Source organism: Molothrus ater, chromosome 21 (genome assembly GCF_012460135.2).
Source record: "Molothrus ater isolate BHLD 08-10-18 breed brown headed cowbird chromosome 21, BPBGC_Mater_1.1, whole genome shotgun sequence".
Taxonomy (NCBI): domain Eukaryota; kingdom Metazoa; phylum Chordata; class Aves; order Passeriformes; family Icteridae; genus Molothrus; species Molothrus ater.
Genome location: NC_050498.2, coordinates 8657073 through 8672759, shown reverse-complemented (window position 1 = coordinate 8672759; position 15687 = coordinate 8657073). Strand labels below are relative to the sequence as shown.

At 43.7% G+C, this 15687-nt stretch overlaps 2 protein-coding genes across 3 annotated transcripts; one reads left to right on the top strand and one right to left on the bottom strand.

Moving 5' to 3' along the window:
* Positions 1 to 308: 308 nt before the first annotated feature.
* On the bottom strand, positions 309 to 3865 carry PRR11 (proline rich 11). The gene is made up of 9 exons (XM_036395147.1): positions 3741 to 3865; positions 3227 to 3374; positions 2880 to 3002; positions 2379 to 2618; positions 2152 to 2250; positions 1544 to 1653; positions 1370 to 1429; positions 1186 to 1282; positions 309 to 846 (listed from the first exon to the last, which is right to left on the bottom strand). Exons 1-9 carry the CDS (start codon positions 3848 to 3850, stop codon positions 781 to 783), a joined length of 1053 nt encoding a protein of 350 aa, XP_036251040.1. The 5' UTR covers positions 3851 to 3865; the 3' UTR covers positions 309 to 780.
* Positions 3866 to 5132: 1267 nt separating this feature from the next.
* SKA2 (spindle and kinetochore associated complex subunit 2) lies at positions 5133 to 14614 on the top strand. Of its 2 annotated transcripts, XM_036395293.2 has the most exons (7): positions 5133 to 5234; positions 9635 to 9724; positions 10421 to 10597; positions 11842 to 11928; positions 12941 to 12980; positions 13610 to 13742; positions 14143 to 14614. In XM_036395293.2, the coding sequence occupies exons 1-7, from the start codon at positions 5202 to 5204 to the stop codon at positions 14267 to 14269; spliced, it is 687 nt and encodes a 228-aa protein (XP_036251186.1). In that variant the 5' UTR covers positions 5133 to 5201; the 3' UTR covers positions 14270 to 14614. The 2 variants fall into 2 exon arrangements, with proteins under 2 accessions (XP_036251186.1, XP_054373015.1); XM_054517040.1 differs by lacking the exon at positions 11842 to 11928.
* The last annotated feature ends 1073 nt before the right edge of the window (positions 14615 to 15687 follow it).

Genomic DNA, 15687 nt, shown 5'->3' with positions numbered 1-15687 from the left:
TGACAGCACGGTGGGCACCGCACCGCCGGGACTGACAGCAGGGCGAGCTCTGCACCGCCCGGGGGTGACAGCACGCCGGGACCGCGGGTCCCCATCGCCCCCGAGGGTCGGCTCCGCACGGCCGGGGGTGACAGCACAGCGGGCACCGCGGGTCCCCATCGCGCCCGAGGGGCTCCCACGGACCGTGCCCGGTACGGGCACAAGCTCTGCCCACCCCGTGACATGGACGAAGTTTTGAGTTCATCGCCTTTAAGCATTGCTTGCAGCCGTTTAATCGCGATCAGCCAGCAGTGATACGCAGTGCTAGGGCCTCTTACGTTTGTAGGCACAGACTCAAAGTGTTCGTTGAAGCTTGCAGCTTTCCACTTTAATAACGTTAGTGCATTAAAGTGTTGTTTTTCTTTGAAACTGTACAAATACCGTCAAGATATTTTTTGTTAAAAAAAGATAGGGAAATACTGAATTTCAGCAAATACATATTTGTATGACAAGCAGCACCAGTGCTAGGAATATAATAGTCCCTGCTTCAGCAGCACCCAGGTGTCAAAAGACTTGGGCAACTTCTTTTTTTTTTTTCCATTATGAATAAAGATGCAACCAAATTGACAGACATTAGAGAGAGATAAAAAAACACAATCTCCTTTACAGGGTTTCATAATGCCCTGTTTTCCTGTGCATTACATTTACTTACAAATACACGTGCCTGAGTGTAATAAAAATGGGATTCAAGTGTCTTCCTGACCACAAATGGAAAATTGCTCCATAAATCTACTTTCCTTTTCACTTTTCATCAAAGCTGTTTGCAGCACTCAGCCGTGCAGGAGAGGGACTCTTAGGGTGAGCCATCTGTCAAAAGAAGGGAAGGGTCAGAACTTGGATATCTGAGCTCATTATCACTGAGATAAAACAGTGCAATTCTTAGCTGGCACCTTAAAACAGGCACAACAAATCAGTAAAATGAAAGATGCTATTCACCCTCACGTTTTGTTCTTCTGCAAAGTGGAACTAGGGCTTTGAAAGTTGCATTGAGGCACCCCATTGGCCACCAAAAAAGCAATTCTTCCTCTTCGTATCGTCAAATAACCTGCCCTGGGATGTCCATTCTGCAGAGCCCTTAAACCAGTAGGGAATTCTGTGACTGTAAAGGCACTTTATGATTCCAAGAAGAGGGACAGAGGGACTTGCCTGAAACTTGCGCCGTAGTGCCCGTGTCATGATTGGGGTCAGCCCAGAGCCACATTCCGTGTTTTCTTTGCTGTTTAGAGGAGTGCCACCAGGACTTCTGCAAGGGCAATTATGACTGGTTTGACTGGTTTTCTAGTTTTTCTAGATCAAAAACAACAATTCAAGAGAACAGAAAGGAACAGACCTTTGTATATCGACTTTCTTCAGATGCTTCCGAAGATCAATCTGATTTTTAGGGGAGGTACTAAGAGAAAAAAAGAAATTGGTACAATGAAATGTTTCCCACTCAGTAAAAAAACACGAATCACTGTTTAAAACAGAAGAATCTAATATCTAATCAAGGAAGAAAGTATCTTACATTAAAGATTTTGTAGCATGAGGTGATGGCTTGGATTTAGGTCTCAGACTAACACTCTGTAGATCTGTGACTGTAATTAATGCCCTGCGTGGCTTCACTGGTGATTGTTCCTACAGCAAGGAAAGAAATGTTACCTCAAATAAAACTTCAGAAGGTCTCACTATCCTGAAATCCATTTAATGTTTAATAAATCTGAAAGATTTTTGTGGTTTATGGCTTTTATACTTTTTTTGAATTATTAAGATTCGAATGTGCCTTGGATAAAAATGGATTTAGGAAAAACCAACCAAAAAAAAAACCTAAACAAGGGGTTTTTTTTCCTGCAAAAAGGTTCCAGCTGGGCAAAAGGAGTCCAAAAATCTACTGATAACACACAAAGCTGCATGAAAGCTCCATGACCTTAATGTAAAATTAGAGCTGTCCTGAGTGCCAGGTGAGATTGGAGTTTGTCACTTTATTCCTTCCCTTCCAGAGCCCAGGTGCAGAATCAGAATGGTCACTAGAAACTGATCACTGGGTATTTGGATGAGAATCAATTCATTAAAGAATAAAGCAGGAAATACAGCACTTCCAGGGTGGGTTTTCCCTTGATTCACCTCCCAGTTTACCTTGTCCATTCTCAGGTTGCTGTTTGTCTTCTTCAGTTTAACATTCAGGAGGTCTTTGAGGGTGATGTGCATGGGCCCATCCTTTTTCACTGGTGCTGCCTGGAAGCAAAGGGGGAAATCAGGAAGGGGAAGTGACTGAGCACTCACAGAGTGATGTGCTGATGAATCCAGGTCCAAAAGGAACCCAGGCATGAAATAAAAAACACAGGAACCTTCTGATTCCCTACCAGTTTAGAGGCTGTGCCCCGTTGGAGGAGGAGAGGAGCTGCAGGCAGTTTTGGTGGAGGCAGCGGCGGTGGAGGAGGAGGAGGAGGAGGAGGAAGAGGAGGAGGAGGGGGGGGGATGGACACAGGCACGGATGCTGAGGGTGGAGGATCCCCCTGTGTCCCCACAGGAGCACCCAGGACTGGCTTGTGACACCTCTGGCAAAGGGAACTTTCTGAGGACAGAGCTGCCACATTGTTCATCTGAAAGCGACAGAAATAAATAAAGAGAACATTAAATCCACCAGAAAAAGGTGGGATTTTAAAGAACCAAGGTGCTGGCTAAGGCTGAGCTGTAAAGATACAAACAGGTCCCTCCTGCTGTGAGGCAGCAGAAGTTCTGCAGCTCTGAGTGAACAGAATGCCCCTGAGGGGCTGCTCAGACCTCAGAGCATCTGCACTGAGCACAATTCCTCATCCTCACACAAACAAATGTTACCCTGCCCCAGCTGGACTGAGACTGACCTGGAGGGCTCCTTGTAGCTTGGAAAATTCACTTTCCAACTTCTCCAGTTTCTCCCTGAATGTATTTAGTTCCCTTAAGTAGACTTGTGATGGAAATATGGTGTCTTTAAGCACCTGGAAGCTCTAAGCATAAAAAGAAACAGATTATGTGTATTTGTGTGTTGATTTTCTTCAGATGTTTCTGAAGATCAATCTGATTTTTAGGAGGGGTAGGAACAGAACAGAAAAAATTGGTACATTTTTTTTTATACCAATATTTCATTGGTACAATGAAATATTTCCCACATAGTAAACAGCATTAATCCCTGCTTAAAACAGAAAAATCCAATATCAAAGAAAGGATGTACCTGTGCAACCCTGCTCTGGCACCACCAATACAGAAATGATGCTGCTGTTGTCAAGGGTCTGACCACACTTTTTACACTGGGCAAGGCTAAAGGCCAGTGGGAGCACTTTGGGATTGGTGATGAGTTCAGAGGGACATGAGCTGGTGACCTGCAACAGAACAAGGCCAGAATTCTATTTATCAACTCAGCTTTTAATAAAGTAACTGTGACCAATCATGTGGGAATTACAAGCAGGTAACAACAGAGCAAACGTGATCACAGAAAGGCCAAGATACATTTCAATAAAGGGTGGGGAAAAATTCTATTGAAAATACTTTTTTTATTCAAATTGCTTTTCCTGGTTATTAATCATAGAAACATTAAGGTTGGAAAATATCTCCAAGGTCACACCAAAGGATACCATGGAGTGCCATGTACTTGGCACAAATCTTTGCCTCTTTTCCATGAGCCATTGGGAGCAAACAGCAAACCCAGGGATGGGGTGAGAAGGCAAAATTCAAGCAGAGCCTCTTACCGTGGAGAGGGACAAACTGAGCCCTGGGGAGTTGCAGCATTTCTCTTCTTTTCCACTCGAAATTTCGCTCGGGCTCTTCGTTTTCGTTTGCATTTCTTATACCTTGCCATTACTGGAGAAAAAGACACATTGCAAACGGATGGAGAGAGAGAAATCAAATGATACATTGGGACAGAGCTGCCACCAAAGAGAATAGCACAGGCAGCACCTCAGAAATACAGACAGAGACTACTCACAGCTGCCTTGGTGGAATGATCACAGACCAGTGATAGAAAATACCCCCTTAATTTCATATGATCCATGGGGATGTGTTTGCACACAGAAAACACCGTTTTATATGGGCTTATTCCTCCCCTATTCTATTTGTATCATAGCATTAATAAATAGCTATTATAAATACAATAAAATATGAATTAGTTAAATAAGTACACGTGAAAAACACTATAAATAATACTATAAATAAGCGTAAATAAACAAGAAAGTAATTAGAAATACTATCACCTAAATAAAAACGTTGCAACTATTAATATGTAAGCACAATAAAAATAAACAGATGTTCAATTTTTCGTTATGCTGGCGTGCCAAGCACTGAATTTGGGGAAAACGACGCTTGGGGAGAACGGTGACAAAAGACACGGAGAAGCCACGGAAGGATGCTGGGGGCGGCCCGGGCCGGTCTCTGACCGGCGATCGGTGACACCCCAGCCCCGCCCACCCGGGACCCCGCACGGAGAACGGGGATTTCTCTCTCTGTCTCACTCACACATACATCGGCACACACCTGTGGGGGTGTCCCGGGGCCGCCCCGTCCCCCGGGCCGCGCTCCACGCCCGCCGCCGCCGCCGATTCAAACCGCTCCCCGCGCCGCGCCAGCCAATGGCAGCGCCGCTCTCTGCAGGCCCCCCCACGCGCCGCATGTAAGCCGCGCGCTGATTGGCCGCCGCGCCGAGGCGCGCCCGCGCTCCACGGGAGAGGGGCCGGTGCTGCCCCGCCCCGGCCCGGCCGCGCTGAGGCGAGCGGCGCCGCCATTGGACGAGCGGGCTCGGTGCCGCCAATCGGCTGCGGGCAGCGCTCGGCTGGGGAAGGCCGGCGGGGTGAACCGAGCGAGCAGCGGCCCCGCCGGCGCTACCGGCGCGACCGGGAGAGAACCGGGGAGGAGGAGCGGCGGCACCGCCCCCTCAGGGCCGCAGCGGACCGGCCAGCGCCGCTTCCCGCCAGCGCCGCGCGCCCCGCCCCGGCCAATCACGGCCGGAGCCCACTCCGGGCCAATGGGCTCGGCCGTACCTCGGAGCGGGTTTACATTCTCCGCGGGCCAATGGCGAGCGCGCCCCGCGAGCCGCCAGCCAATGGGAGGCGCGCGGCGAGTGACAGCTGGCCAATGGGCGCCGCCGACTCTCCCGTGCCGCGGCGCGGGGGGTGGGGATCTCCCCGCCGCCGCCTGAGGAATGTCAACTATTCAACATGGAGACGGCGGTTACCAGGCTCGAGACCCTGGTGAGGGCGGGCGGCGGCCGCGCTGAGGGGCGGCCGCGCCGCGGGCCGGCGGCGGCGACGCCTCGGAGGGCGCGGGGCCGCCGCGGAAGGGAGGGAGGAAGGGAGGGAGAAGCGGGCGCGCGGGCGCGGCGCGACGGAAGAGCGGCCCCTCAGCCGCGCCCGCGTTCCCCATCCGGGCCCTGAGAGCGGCCCGCGCCGCCCTCGACGGGGCGCCCGCCGGCCGCGTCCGGGTCAGGCGGGTTCGGCCGGGCCGGTCCATTCCGCTCCCCCCCACACCCCCCTCGAGGGGCGGGGCTTGCGCCGCTCCATTCACCCCTCAGCGCGGGGCAGGGCGCGGCCATTTCCCGCGCACCTGGGGGGGGGGCGGGGGGTGGGCGCGCTCATTGCCCGCCTCGCGGGGGGACGCGGCCGGGCCGGGCCGCTCCATGTGCCCGCGGCGGGAGGGGGGGCAGAGCGGAGATCCCGGACTAGTCCATTTTTTCTCAGGGGGCGGTGAGGGTGGAGCGCTCACCTGGGCTGGACCATTGTGGCTACGGAGGGGGGGAGAGGCGGGCTGGGCTGGTCCATTGGCGCGGGTGCGCGGGGGGAGCGGGGCGATGGCCCCTCCGCCTCAGGGGCTGAGCCCCAAAATCGCGGAGTTTTCCCCGCTTTTCTCTCCGTTCCACGGGGCTGCCCCTCAGGGAATGATGCCCTCTCTCTCAGCCCCACTCTTGGAAAAGTGGAAAAAAGGAGGTTTTTTCCTCCTTTTTCTCCTTTTCCAACAGAGAGCTTCATTTTTTACCTCACACGGGAGGGCTCTGGGAAGCGGTGTCCAACCAGCCGAGTTCCTCGTGCCGTCCCTCAAACCTTCATCTTCCTGCTACAAAGTATTTTTTCCATTTTTGCCCACAGTGTAAGCTTGATCTTCCCATATCTAGCATTCTGTATTTTTTCTGAAGCCTGGTTTAATTTAGAAATATGATTAAAGATACTTGGGTTAGATGTTTAATTATTGAATTTATTTATTGTCATGGTTCATTGAAAGTCATGCTTTCAACTGATTCTCATTTTAGGACGTGTGAACAGAGAGGTGTTTTTGCCCCCTTCAAGCTAACAGGGGCTTTTATTCTGGAATTTAGAATAATCTCACATCTCACAGCTTTGCGTCTCCTCCTTTCCCTTCTGCTTTGTTGTTTCCCGTCCTGGATTTCCTGTGAAGTCAGCTCTCTCCACAGAAGTGTGATAAAATAACACTTCTTATTTCCCTGGAGCTTTTGACATGAATTTCATGGAAAGCTCCCTTTTGGAAGCAGGGATAAAGTAATTACTGGGAGCTTGAAGAGAAAAATAGGTATGAGAATAATAAAATCAACCAGGTAATCAATGGTTATTTGTGACAGGAGCACCGTAAGAGTGTTAGATTAATTATGGAAAAGATCACAGAGCTGGCAGTGCTTCATTCAGAGCAGTTCAGTTCATTTTTGGCACTGCTTTTTTGGGATCCTGCACCTCCTTTGGCCCTGAGTCGTGTCTGTCCAGTGCCCTTTTTATGTTGTACTACTGGTGATGATGCACAAAAAGCAGTGCAATGTTAAAAGGGCATTGGCCAGCAATACAATCTGCATTATTCTCTATTCTTTTTAATCATATACAGGCCCAAAATCTGTCTGAGACAACAAAACAGCTGTAAAATGAGATTGCCACTGTTTTTTTGGTTTGTTTTTTTCCTTTTTTTAAGGAGAAACATTGGCCATTTAATGACAAATGCCATCATCTCTGTCTTGAAATGGCCCAGGTCACTCAGCTCTGTGTACATCCCCAAAAATCCCCTTTCTCCACTCCATTCCCAGCTTTCTTGGTGTTTTGTAAAATATCTCAGCAGCTCCCAAAGCTGAGAGCTCTCCAGCTCTCAATAAGTGTTAAAAATGCCAATAATCACTGACATTTCTGGCTCACACCCTCCCTGTGGTGGTGTTCTCACTCCCCACTGGTAAAGGCCATCCCCAGAGCTGGGCAAGGGGTGTTTAAGTGCATTTATTGGAGTTTTAAAGTGCATTTTCCTGTGATTCAGCACTGGAAATGATAAAGAATAAACTCTGCTGTCTAGAAGGTGTTCCCTGTAATGCAGTTTAGCAACATCTGTCTGATGGCAGTTTGGAACCTTAGCTTGCTGTGAGGCAAATCCAAGCAATAAATACACTTGGAAATGGAATTTCCAGTTTAGAAGGCACCAAATAGTTGGAAATTGAATTTCTGGCAGATCTCTTGAGACTTTTGCTGCGTGGTTGGGTTTTTTCCCCCTCTCATGATCAGTGGAATGGCAGATTCTGAATAATAAAAAAAATAATAATAATAATAATAATGATGGTTTTTGTGTGTGTGTGCCTGTTAGGATTTGATGAGCTTTAACCTTATCCAGCTCTTCCCCATCCACAGAAACCTCTGGCTGAGCTGATGTGGGTTTTTTGCCCTTTTTTTGGTGAGTGTGTGATTGATTGTTGCCCAGAATTGTTGCTGCTAACGAGTGCTCTGACTTTATTGCACTACTGTGCTATACAGAGAGCAGTGCAATAGTATTGTCAAAGCATCTGAGAGCAGAGCCCTCTGCACTGGCCTCACTCCCTTTTCACATTTCCTTCCAAACCTGTGAGTAAATTACAAATTTACACTTCAAACCCTGCATTTTCTGTGTGGTTTATTGTAAAATAATCGTCCTACAAATGCTTCTGAGCTAGAATTATTAAGGGGGGATTTTTGCAGGTGAAATGCAGCAAGAAATAAATATTTACAAAACTAAAAGCAGTCCTAATGAACTGTGGTAATGTCTTCTTAAAATTCTGGCCACATTTAGCTTCACATCCAGTTTTTAATGTAAGTTAGCTCCTTATGGAAATGTCAAATTATCAGTATTGAACATTTAATGGGTCAAATTACAAATTTACACTTCAAACCCTGCATTTTCTGGGTGGTTTATTGTAAAATAATCGTCCTACAAATGCTTCTGAGCTAGAATATTTTAGGGGGGTTTTTTGCAGGTGGATGTTTCCTGAAATGCAGCAAGAAATAACTATTTACAAAAATAAAAACCAGTCCTAATTAATTGTGTTAATGTCTTCACAAAGCTTAAAATTCTGGCCACATTTAGCTTCACATCCAGTTTTTAATGTCCTGAATCACAGTGTGTAAGTTAGCTCCTTATGGAAATGTCAAATTATCAGTATTGAACATTTAATGGGTCATTTTGAAAGCATCTTCTTGTCTGCTTTTCCAAAAACTCATCAAATGGATTTATTTTTTGCTTTTCTCCAGAAAAAGAAATCCCTTGTGAGCTCTTTAGAATGTACAGTGTGCTGAAAAAGTATTTTATTCTTGGATTTGGTCCTGGCTGCTTTCTGGGGCAGGTGTGGGAAGGAGCTTTGCTGGGCAGATGGTGAATTATGGCAGCACTGGGGGAAAGCTTTCCCCTTGATTTATAGATGCTCCTGCTCTTCACTAGATTTATTTTCCTTTTCACAAGCTATTATTTGAAAATGTGCTGGAGGTGTGTGAAACATCATCCATCACCCCCTCAGAAAGAGGCTCTTATTGGAGATCAAATCCTGCTCCTTCAGGCTGAATCTCCAGCCTCCCAAGGGCATTAATGGCCATTCCTTAAGGCTGATGTTCAAAACATAAATATAGAAATCCACAGACTGTGGGTATTTATTCCTGTATAACAAATATAGAAATATAGCCTTGCATTGATCCTTAAAAAAAAAACCACTAAAATCGGAGTGGCCACTTTGGGGTTAATCTCAGAATAAACAGTGAAAAGCAAGTTAAGGAAGTCACAACCATTTTGAACTTGCTTTCATCATTGTCTCTTGTGTGACTGTAAAATCACTGAATTCTCGTGTCAGAGTTAATGAGTTGCTGGGGAGCTGGGGAAAGTGCCTTTCTGGAAAGGGGAAGTCTTTAACAGATATTAAAATTGCAGACTGAAATGAATGAAGTAGTAATGCTAGCAGCAGACTGTTTTACAAGGCAATCAGACAATTCTCTGGTGGCTTCTTTATCCCAAGGAAAGAAAAGTGATGTCATCCATTTCATGAGCTCTTAGTCTGGATTATTAGGGAATAATCAAGTGTACTGTGGACATTAAAACCACCTGAAAGAACACATCCTCATGTGATTATTCATAAAAGCTCTGATGATTCTCTTGGATCCTGAATTTACTCATAATCTCCTCTGTGTAAATAACTCGAGTCTTGTAGTTTTGCTAACAGAACCTTTTATGTTTGAAAAAATTAAATTTGAAAACTTTTATGGTCTCTGAGCTTTTCAGAGTGAGGCAGCTGCCTCTTACTTTCCTGAAACACAGCTTGGGGTTTGTCTGCAGTTTTTGGGTTTTAATAGGCTGTGCCTGACCTTAAATATTTTAGTTCCAGAAAGCAGAATCTGATCTGGATTATATTCAGCGCAGAGTGGAGTTTGAAATAATGAAAAATCTTCCTGATGATACAGCAGCAGAGGTAGTATTTTCAGATGAAATTCAATTTTATTGCATGAACTTGGTCATAAATGGGTATTTTTATCTTTAAACCTGAAATATATGTGGCTGTTCTTTCATCTACTTGTCAGGTGGTGGATATTAATTTTTTTTATTATTATTATTATTATTATTATTATTATTATTATTATTATTATTATTATTATTATTAATAATAATAATAATAATAATAATAATAATAATAATAATAATAATAATAATAAAAAATTTGGGATTATTATTCGTATAATTTCTATTTATTTATTTATTTACTTACTTACTTCCTGCATCACATATCAAGATAAGTGGCCTAATATGAATTCAAACCAAACTCCTTTGGTTTCTTGGGACAGTGACATTCTCCCGTGTTCTGCTCTGAGAAATCAGTGGTGTTAGCACCTAAATCCAGGTTACAGATTCCAGTCTGAGCTAAAACTCAGCCTTGCTCTGAGAACCAAGATAAACTTGCCAACAAGCAGTGACTAAATTCAGATTTGGGGGAGAGATGAGAGGAAAGCAATGAATGACATCAAGGATTTTGTAGATAAACCCTTTTCTCCTGTACATTTTCACTGTCAAGGATTATTTCATGTTAAATGTCCAACACCTGCACTTTTAAATGAAGTGTGGCCACGTGAATTTTATCATTTCATGTAATTGAAATGTTCTGCTCCCCCAGGAGGATCCAGCTGCTCTCCTGAAGGAGCTCCCAGTGCTGAAATCCAGGTACAAATCCCTGTGTGCCCAGATGGAAGAGATTTCCCTGGAGCAGAAGGAATCCATGGAGAGCATCCGTGCTGCCCTGCAGAAAACAATGGAGATCGCTCAGGCCCTGCAGCAGCAAACCCAGCTGGAGGTGACATTTTCATTTTGATCACTTTGTTCTCACTGCTGGCAGGGAGCACCAACTTTGTAACCTTTGTGTGCCACGCCTGCTTCCACTGGGAATTGTTTGTGCAGACCTGGAGAAGATCAGGAGACTCAGAAGGAATCCTGGCAGGATTGGAGCTCTGTTTGTAAATCCCAATCCCCAGCAGTCAAAAATCAGTAAAATCAGTGCTGTTCAGATTTGATTAAAATAAAATCTAAATCTAATCTTACTTTAATCTAATTTGATTAAAGTAAAATCTGCTATTCAGATTTTTTACTGATTGAATTTTTTTACCAATTTAAACATTATCTATGAAATGACCCAGATTGTGTCACTGAGGAGTGTCAACAGAGTGACACAATCTGGGTCATTTCACAGCAATTGACACCTCAGGGCCACACTGACACCTTCAAGAAAATACAAAGTGAAACCACTTTTAAAAGGCTAAAAACTTTGAATTTATAAATGTGTTTTCAGTGTCTAAAGGGAGAAAGTTAAACCATTGTAACAAACCCCCTGGGACCACTGTTATTCCAAAGCTGGTTTTCCTAAGATAATGTTTAAATTGGTAAAAAACTCAGCAACAAACAACATTTTCTTAAGTGGTCTTCAGACACTGCTTCATTATTGAAGAGGTGAAAACATTAATTTTGACCCTTTACAAATGAGCTGATTTAGACCAATGTTCTAATGCCTGGAGATTTAGCCAGATTAATAAATCTGTCGAATAAATTTTGATAGACAAAATGGGCTGTGTCATGATTTAAAAGACAGTGGTTATATGTCACAGAAAGGAAAATAGATCATATCTAACTGTGTTTTGAGGATATTCTGCCCAGAATAATTTTACACTTGGATTTTCTCAAAGTGGAAAACCCTTCTCTTGAGTTATATGTAGAGCATTAGGTAAAGATTTTCTTGCACTTTTTATATTTCCTAAACCAAAGATGGATCAAACTTCTGGAGAAATAAAAGTCTTTAAATTAAATACCTTTTTTTTCTTTAATTGAAAAATTTCTCTTGCTTGACTAATGTATGGTATTGGTGCTAGAGGAAGATTTTGGCTGATTTTTCAGCACCACTTTGCTCTCAGTGGGAGGAAACCAGGAGTCCACTGTCAGTTTCTATGAGCAAAGGGCTGCACAAACATTGAGTCCCTCTGTAAATACCATCCCCTCAGGAGCTGAAGGCTCAGACTTCTCTGTGTTTGCTTTTCCTTATTTTCCCAGAACTTACCTCTGTCAGCAGAGGAACAGACTGCAGCCCAGCAGTTACACCTGAAAACTGGGAAAGAAATGGAATGTTCAGTGCAAGAGGTAACTGGGGCATGGAATGTCAGCATTCCAGAAACCTTCAATCCCAGCTGAGTGCAGGAGGGGCTGATTTTGTGATTTGATACCTCTCAAATGAATGGAATTTTTCAGAAATGGGATTAAGTTCCTCAACAAACCTTTTCATTTTTATTCTAGACAGATTAAGCTTTTTTAATTGCTCCGATTAGATGGTCCACAAAGGAGAAATTAGCTTTGATGGAAGACTTTGTTCCTGTTGTTTTTTAATGGGGATGTGTCTGTGTTTCTTGGGAATGCAGTTGGTTGCTCTTGTTGATCTTCTTGATAAAGAAACATTTGGGTGGGAGTGAGGGATGGCATCGATTCAAACCAATGCAGGGAGCAATTTCATTTCCTGTGAAATATTAAACAAATGTTGGGATATGAGTAACAATCTATCCTATCTGTAATGCAGTAGAACTTAGATCTAAATTAATATTTGTTAAAAAAGTCAGATATTCTCCCATAGCTCGATGTGTAATTATCCAATATAATTATCTGCAAATACCTGCTCTGGGTCTCATATTAAAAACACTAAAGAAGGTTAACAGGGGGTGTTTCTCTGCCTGACCTTTTTACTTCCCCTCAACTCCCACTGTCACAGGGACCTCACTTTGTGTCCCTTTATTGCCACAGAACCTGTCCAGCTCCTGCAGCCTCCCTCAGCCTTTGTTTGCAAATATCTGCTCCTCCCTTGAGAAATGCTCCCATTTATGTCCCTCACTAACTCTAAATCACGTGCAGGGCTTTCACATCTGTGCTGGAAAGCTGCAGAGGCTCATCTGGCTCGCACATTAACCTTTCTGGACCCATTTTAAACTTCATTTTTAAACTCTGCTTAATCCCTAAGATTTTGCTGTTGACCTCAGTGGCTGCAACATCCTTGGTTATCCAATGGTAAAATGTAATTAATGTAAATTTCATGCAGAAATGAAAGTGGAAAGAAAGATTTCTAGGCAAAACACTAACAAATACTGACATTGTTGTTTCTTTTTAGCCATCCTCCCCAGGATCTACAGCCCCTGGCTCAGCTGAAGGTAAGTGCTGAAAAATGAACTTCCCACTGATTTAATTTCACAGAGGCTGTGATAGGCAGGAACTTCAGTGTTTTCACTCAAGCACCAGGATCTGCTGCTTTTATGTGAAGAATTTAGGCTTTGCTAGAAGGACCTGACCCCTCAGTTACATTCCAGGAATAGTTGCCATGTTTCTGGGATGTTTTTCCTTGCTTTCAACGGGATTGAAGAGGAAAACTTGTTGTGTTTAAGCTTTGGAAGAAATGGTGCACTAATCTTACCATAGAAATTGCTCTTTTTAAATTCATTTATCCCTGCTTACAGGAAGGAATTTTCACAGTTGGTTTTGGTTTGTAAAAAAAAACCAAAAAAAAAAACAAGCCCAAAAAACAAAGCCAGCTGGTCATGGACAGACCAAATCTGTCAGTCCTTATCAGATCTCAAATTAAATGATTTTTTACTGAGTCTCCAGATCCAGTGATTGTTTTTTCTCTCCTTTCTGTTGCTGGAAAATCTTTCTTTAGTCCCACCTAGGGGTATGATCAAACACTAATGAAGCACTTTCTATCTTTGATGCAATTTCTGAAGAAACAAATATTTTCCATTTATTTTTTATTTTTAACAAATATCTTCTGTTTCCAATTCTTTAGAAGCCCAGTTCACCCCACTGACTGAGGAAACATTTCTGAGTGTGCCCAGGAGCATCAGAAGCACTGTCAAGTTAGCAGACTTGAATTATTTCTACAAGGAGTTATTTAACCATTTCATTGTTCAGAACAACAGGTGAGGCTCAAAGCCATTCATGAGAAGATTTCAGCTTTTTTAAATTAAATAAAAGCAGCTAGTTAAGGATATTGTAACTTCAAAAAGCCCTGGGACCAAACCATGGCCCCCAAACCCTGCCCTCCCCTCACCATCCCCTCCCGACCCTTCTCAGTGCTGGGGGTTTCTTACAGGCTGATGTTATAGAAAAAGGAAGTTTTAAACTCAGCAATTCTGTCTTTTTAACCCTGAGATTTACAAATGACTGCTGGGGTTTGAAGTGGCCTAGAAAAGTCGATTTTAATCTGAATAAATTTGAGCATTCACAAAAATCATTGATTAACCAGCGTGTGCTTTTTAGCCTTTTTCTGCCAGGCCTGATGTTTGATCCCTGTTTTACCAAATTGTTTTTGTCTTACAGAGCAGCACTGAGTCTTTCACAGATGAAAAAGATGAATATGAAAGCCACTGACTCAAGAATTCAAATCCTGGAAGAACTGGGGATTGTAGAACTCAACAAACAAGGAAATGTTAAATTAGCTGTGTGAAAGAAAACTCATCTGCCACAGAAGCATCCTGGTGCAGCTCCTGGGTTATTGGGGAACAAGAATTTCTCTGGAAGAAGGGTCCCACTGTGGGGTTTTGTTCGTGTTTCTGTAGAAATATTCTGTGGGTAACACTTGAAATTGGAGAGTTCAGGATCACTGAGGTTGGCACTTTACCTTGGCTGTTCAAAGGATTATGGTTGATGCATTTTTAAGGAATGTTGTGAGTCCTGTGGTGCTTCCACTTTCTTGCTGCGTTCCTGAGGGGGATTTAAAGGCAAATAATCCAAGCCTCTTAATTGTCCTTGCATTCCTGAATAAAGTTTTATTATACTTTGGTTTAAGTGACTCCTGACCGTGATCCCTGCCCTGATTTATTTCCCTTTGATGTGAATTCCCTTGGGTTTTTACAGTCCAGGCAGGGCCAGAAGGGATTTCTGGGCACTGCCCAATCCAAGCCCCTAAACTGCAGCTCAGGGCAGAATCCTCAAAATTCCCAAGGATGCAGAATTTGCAACCTCTGTTACACTGTTTGACCACTCTAACAGTGAGAAACGTAACATTTTTTTCTTATTTGTAATATTTCTATATTCTATATATTATACATTTTATATATAATATGCTTTTTAATATTTATAATTATATTGTTATATTTCAGCATAATTTGAGAGGGTAAGATACATGAATTTTTATTAAGTTACTGTGGGGTTTTTTTGTGAAAAATCATGTCTGTCAAAGGAGAGAAATCTAAATTAGTGCTCTTAGGAAAGGCTGATTCCTGAACCCATCCATGAACTGGCTTTGATGGGAAGAGAAACAGGCTGGGTATTGAAGAGGAAAGAACAAGGATAAGTTGATTTTATGGTGTCTGCTGCCAAGTGGTCCCTTTTAGGAGTAACTAATCAGTTTCAAGCACTTCTTCAGTTTCACAAACCGATTTAGTACTTTTTAACCACATTGATCTTCTAATAGAAAACTCAATCCTTGCACTACCAATAGCAGCGTTAAATATTTCATTTCAAGCTGGCTATAGGAACTGAAGGCAGCTGCCAGAGGAGAGGGGAAACCCATCCCCACTCCTGAAACATTGCAGGCAAGGAAGAATAAAGAAAAATAAGAACAAAAATAACGAAAAATAAAGAAAATAAAAGGAAAATAGAGGAAGATCCAAACGCGGGGCTTTCTCCCTGCCGGTTCCCCTCAGGCGCTGCTGCTCCTCCTGCATAACCATAACCCTAATCCTAGGTCTAACCCTAACCCTAGCACTAACCCTAACCCTAATCCTAGGTCTACCCCTAACCCTAATCCTAGGTCTAACCCTAACCCTAGGTCTAACCCTAACCCTAATCCTAGCTCCAACTCTAAGCCTAATCCTAGGTCTAACCCTAACCCTAGGTCTAACCCTAACCCTAATCCTAGGT

Excerpts from the sequence above, each read along its gene's own strand:
- PRR11 (XM_036395147.1), bottom strand. The coding sequence starts at position 3,850 with ATGGCAAGGTATAAGAAATGCAAACGAAAACGAAGAGCCCGAGCGAAA. Across the intron at positions 2,251-2,378 it reads GGGGCACAGCCTCTAAACTG|GCAGCACCAGTGAAAAAGGA; the intron begins GTAGGGAATCAG and ends CTTTGCTTCCAG. Across the intron at positions 847-1,185 it reads CACTACGGCGCAAGTTTCAG|ATGGCTCACCCTAAGAGTCC; the intron begins GCAAGTCCCTCT and ends TTCTTTTGACAG.
- SKA2 (XM_036395293.2), top strand. The coding sequence starts at position 5,202 with ATGGAGACGGCGGTTACCAGGCTCGAGACCCTG. Across the intron at positions 11,929-12,940 it reads TGGAATGTTCAGTGCAAGAG|CCATCCTCCCCAGGATCTAC; the intron begins GTAACTGGGGCA and ends GTTTCTTTTTAG. Across the intron at positions 12,981-13,609 it reads AGCCCCTGGCTCAGCTGAAG|AAGCCCAGTTCACCCCACTG; the intron begins GTAAGTGCTGAA and ends CCAATTCTTTAG.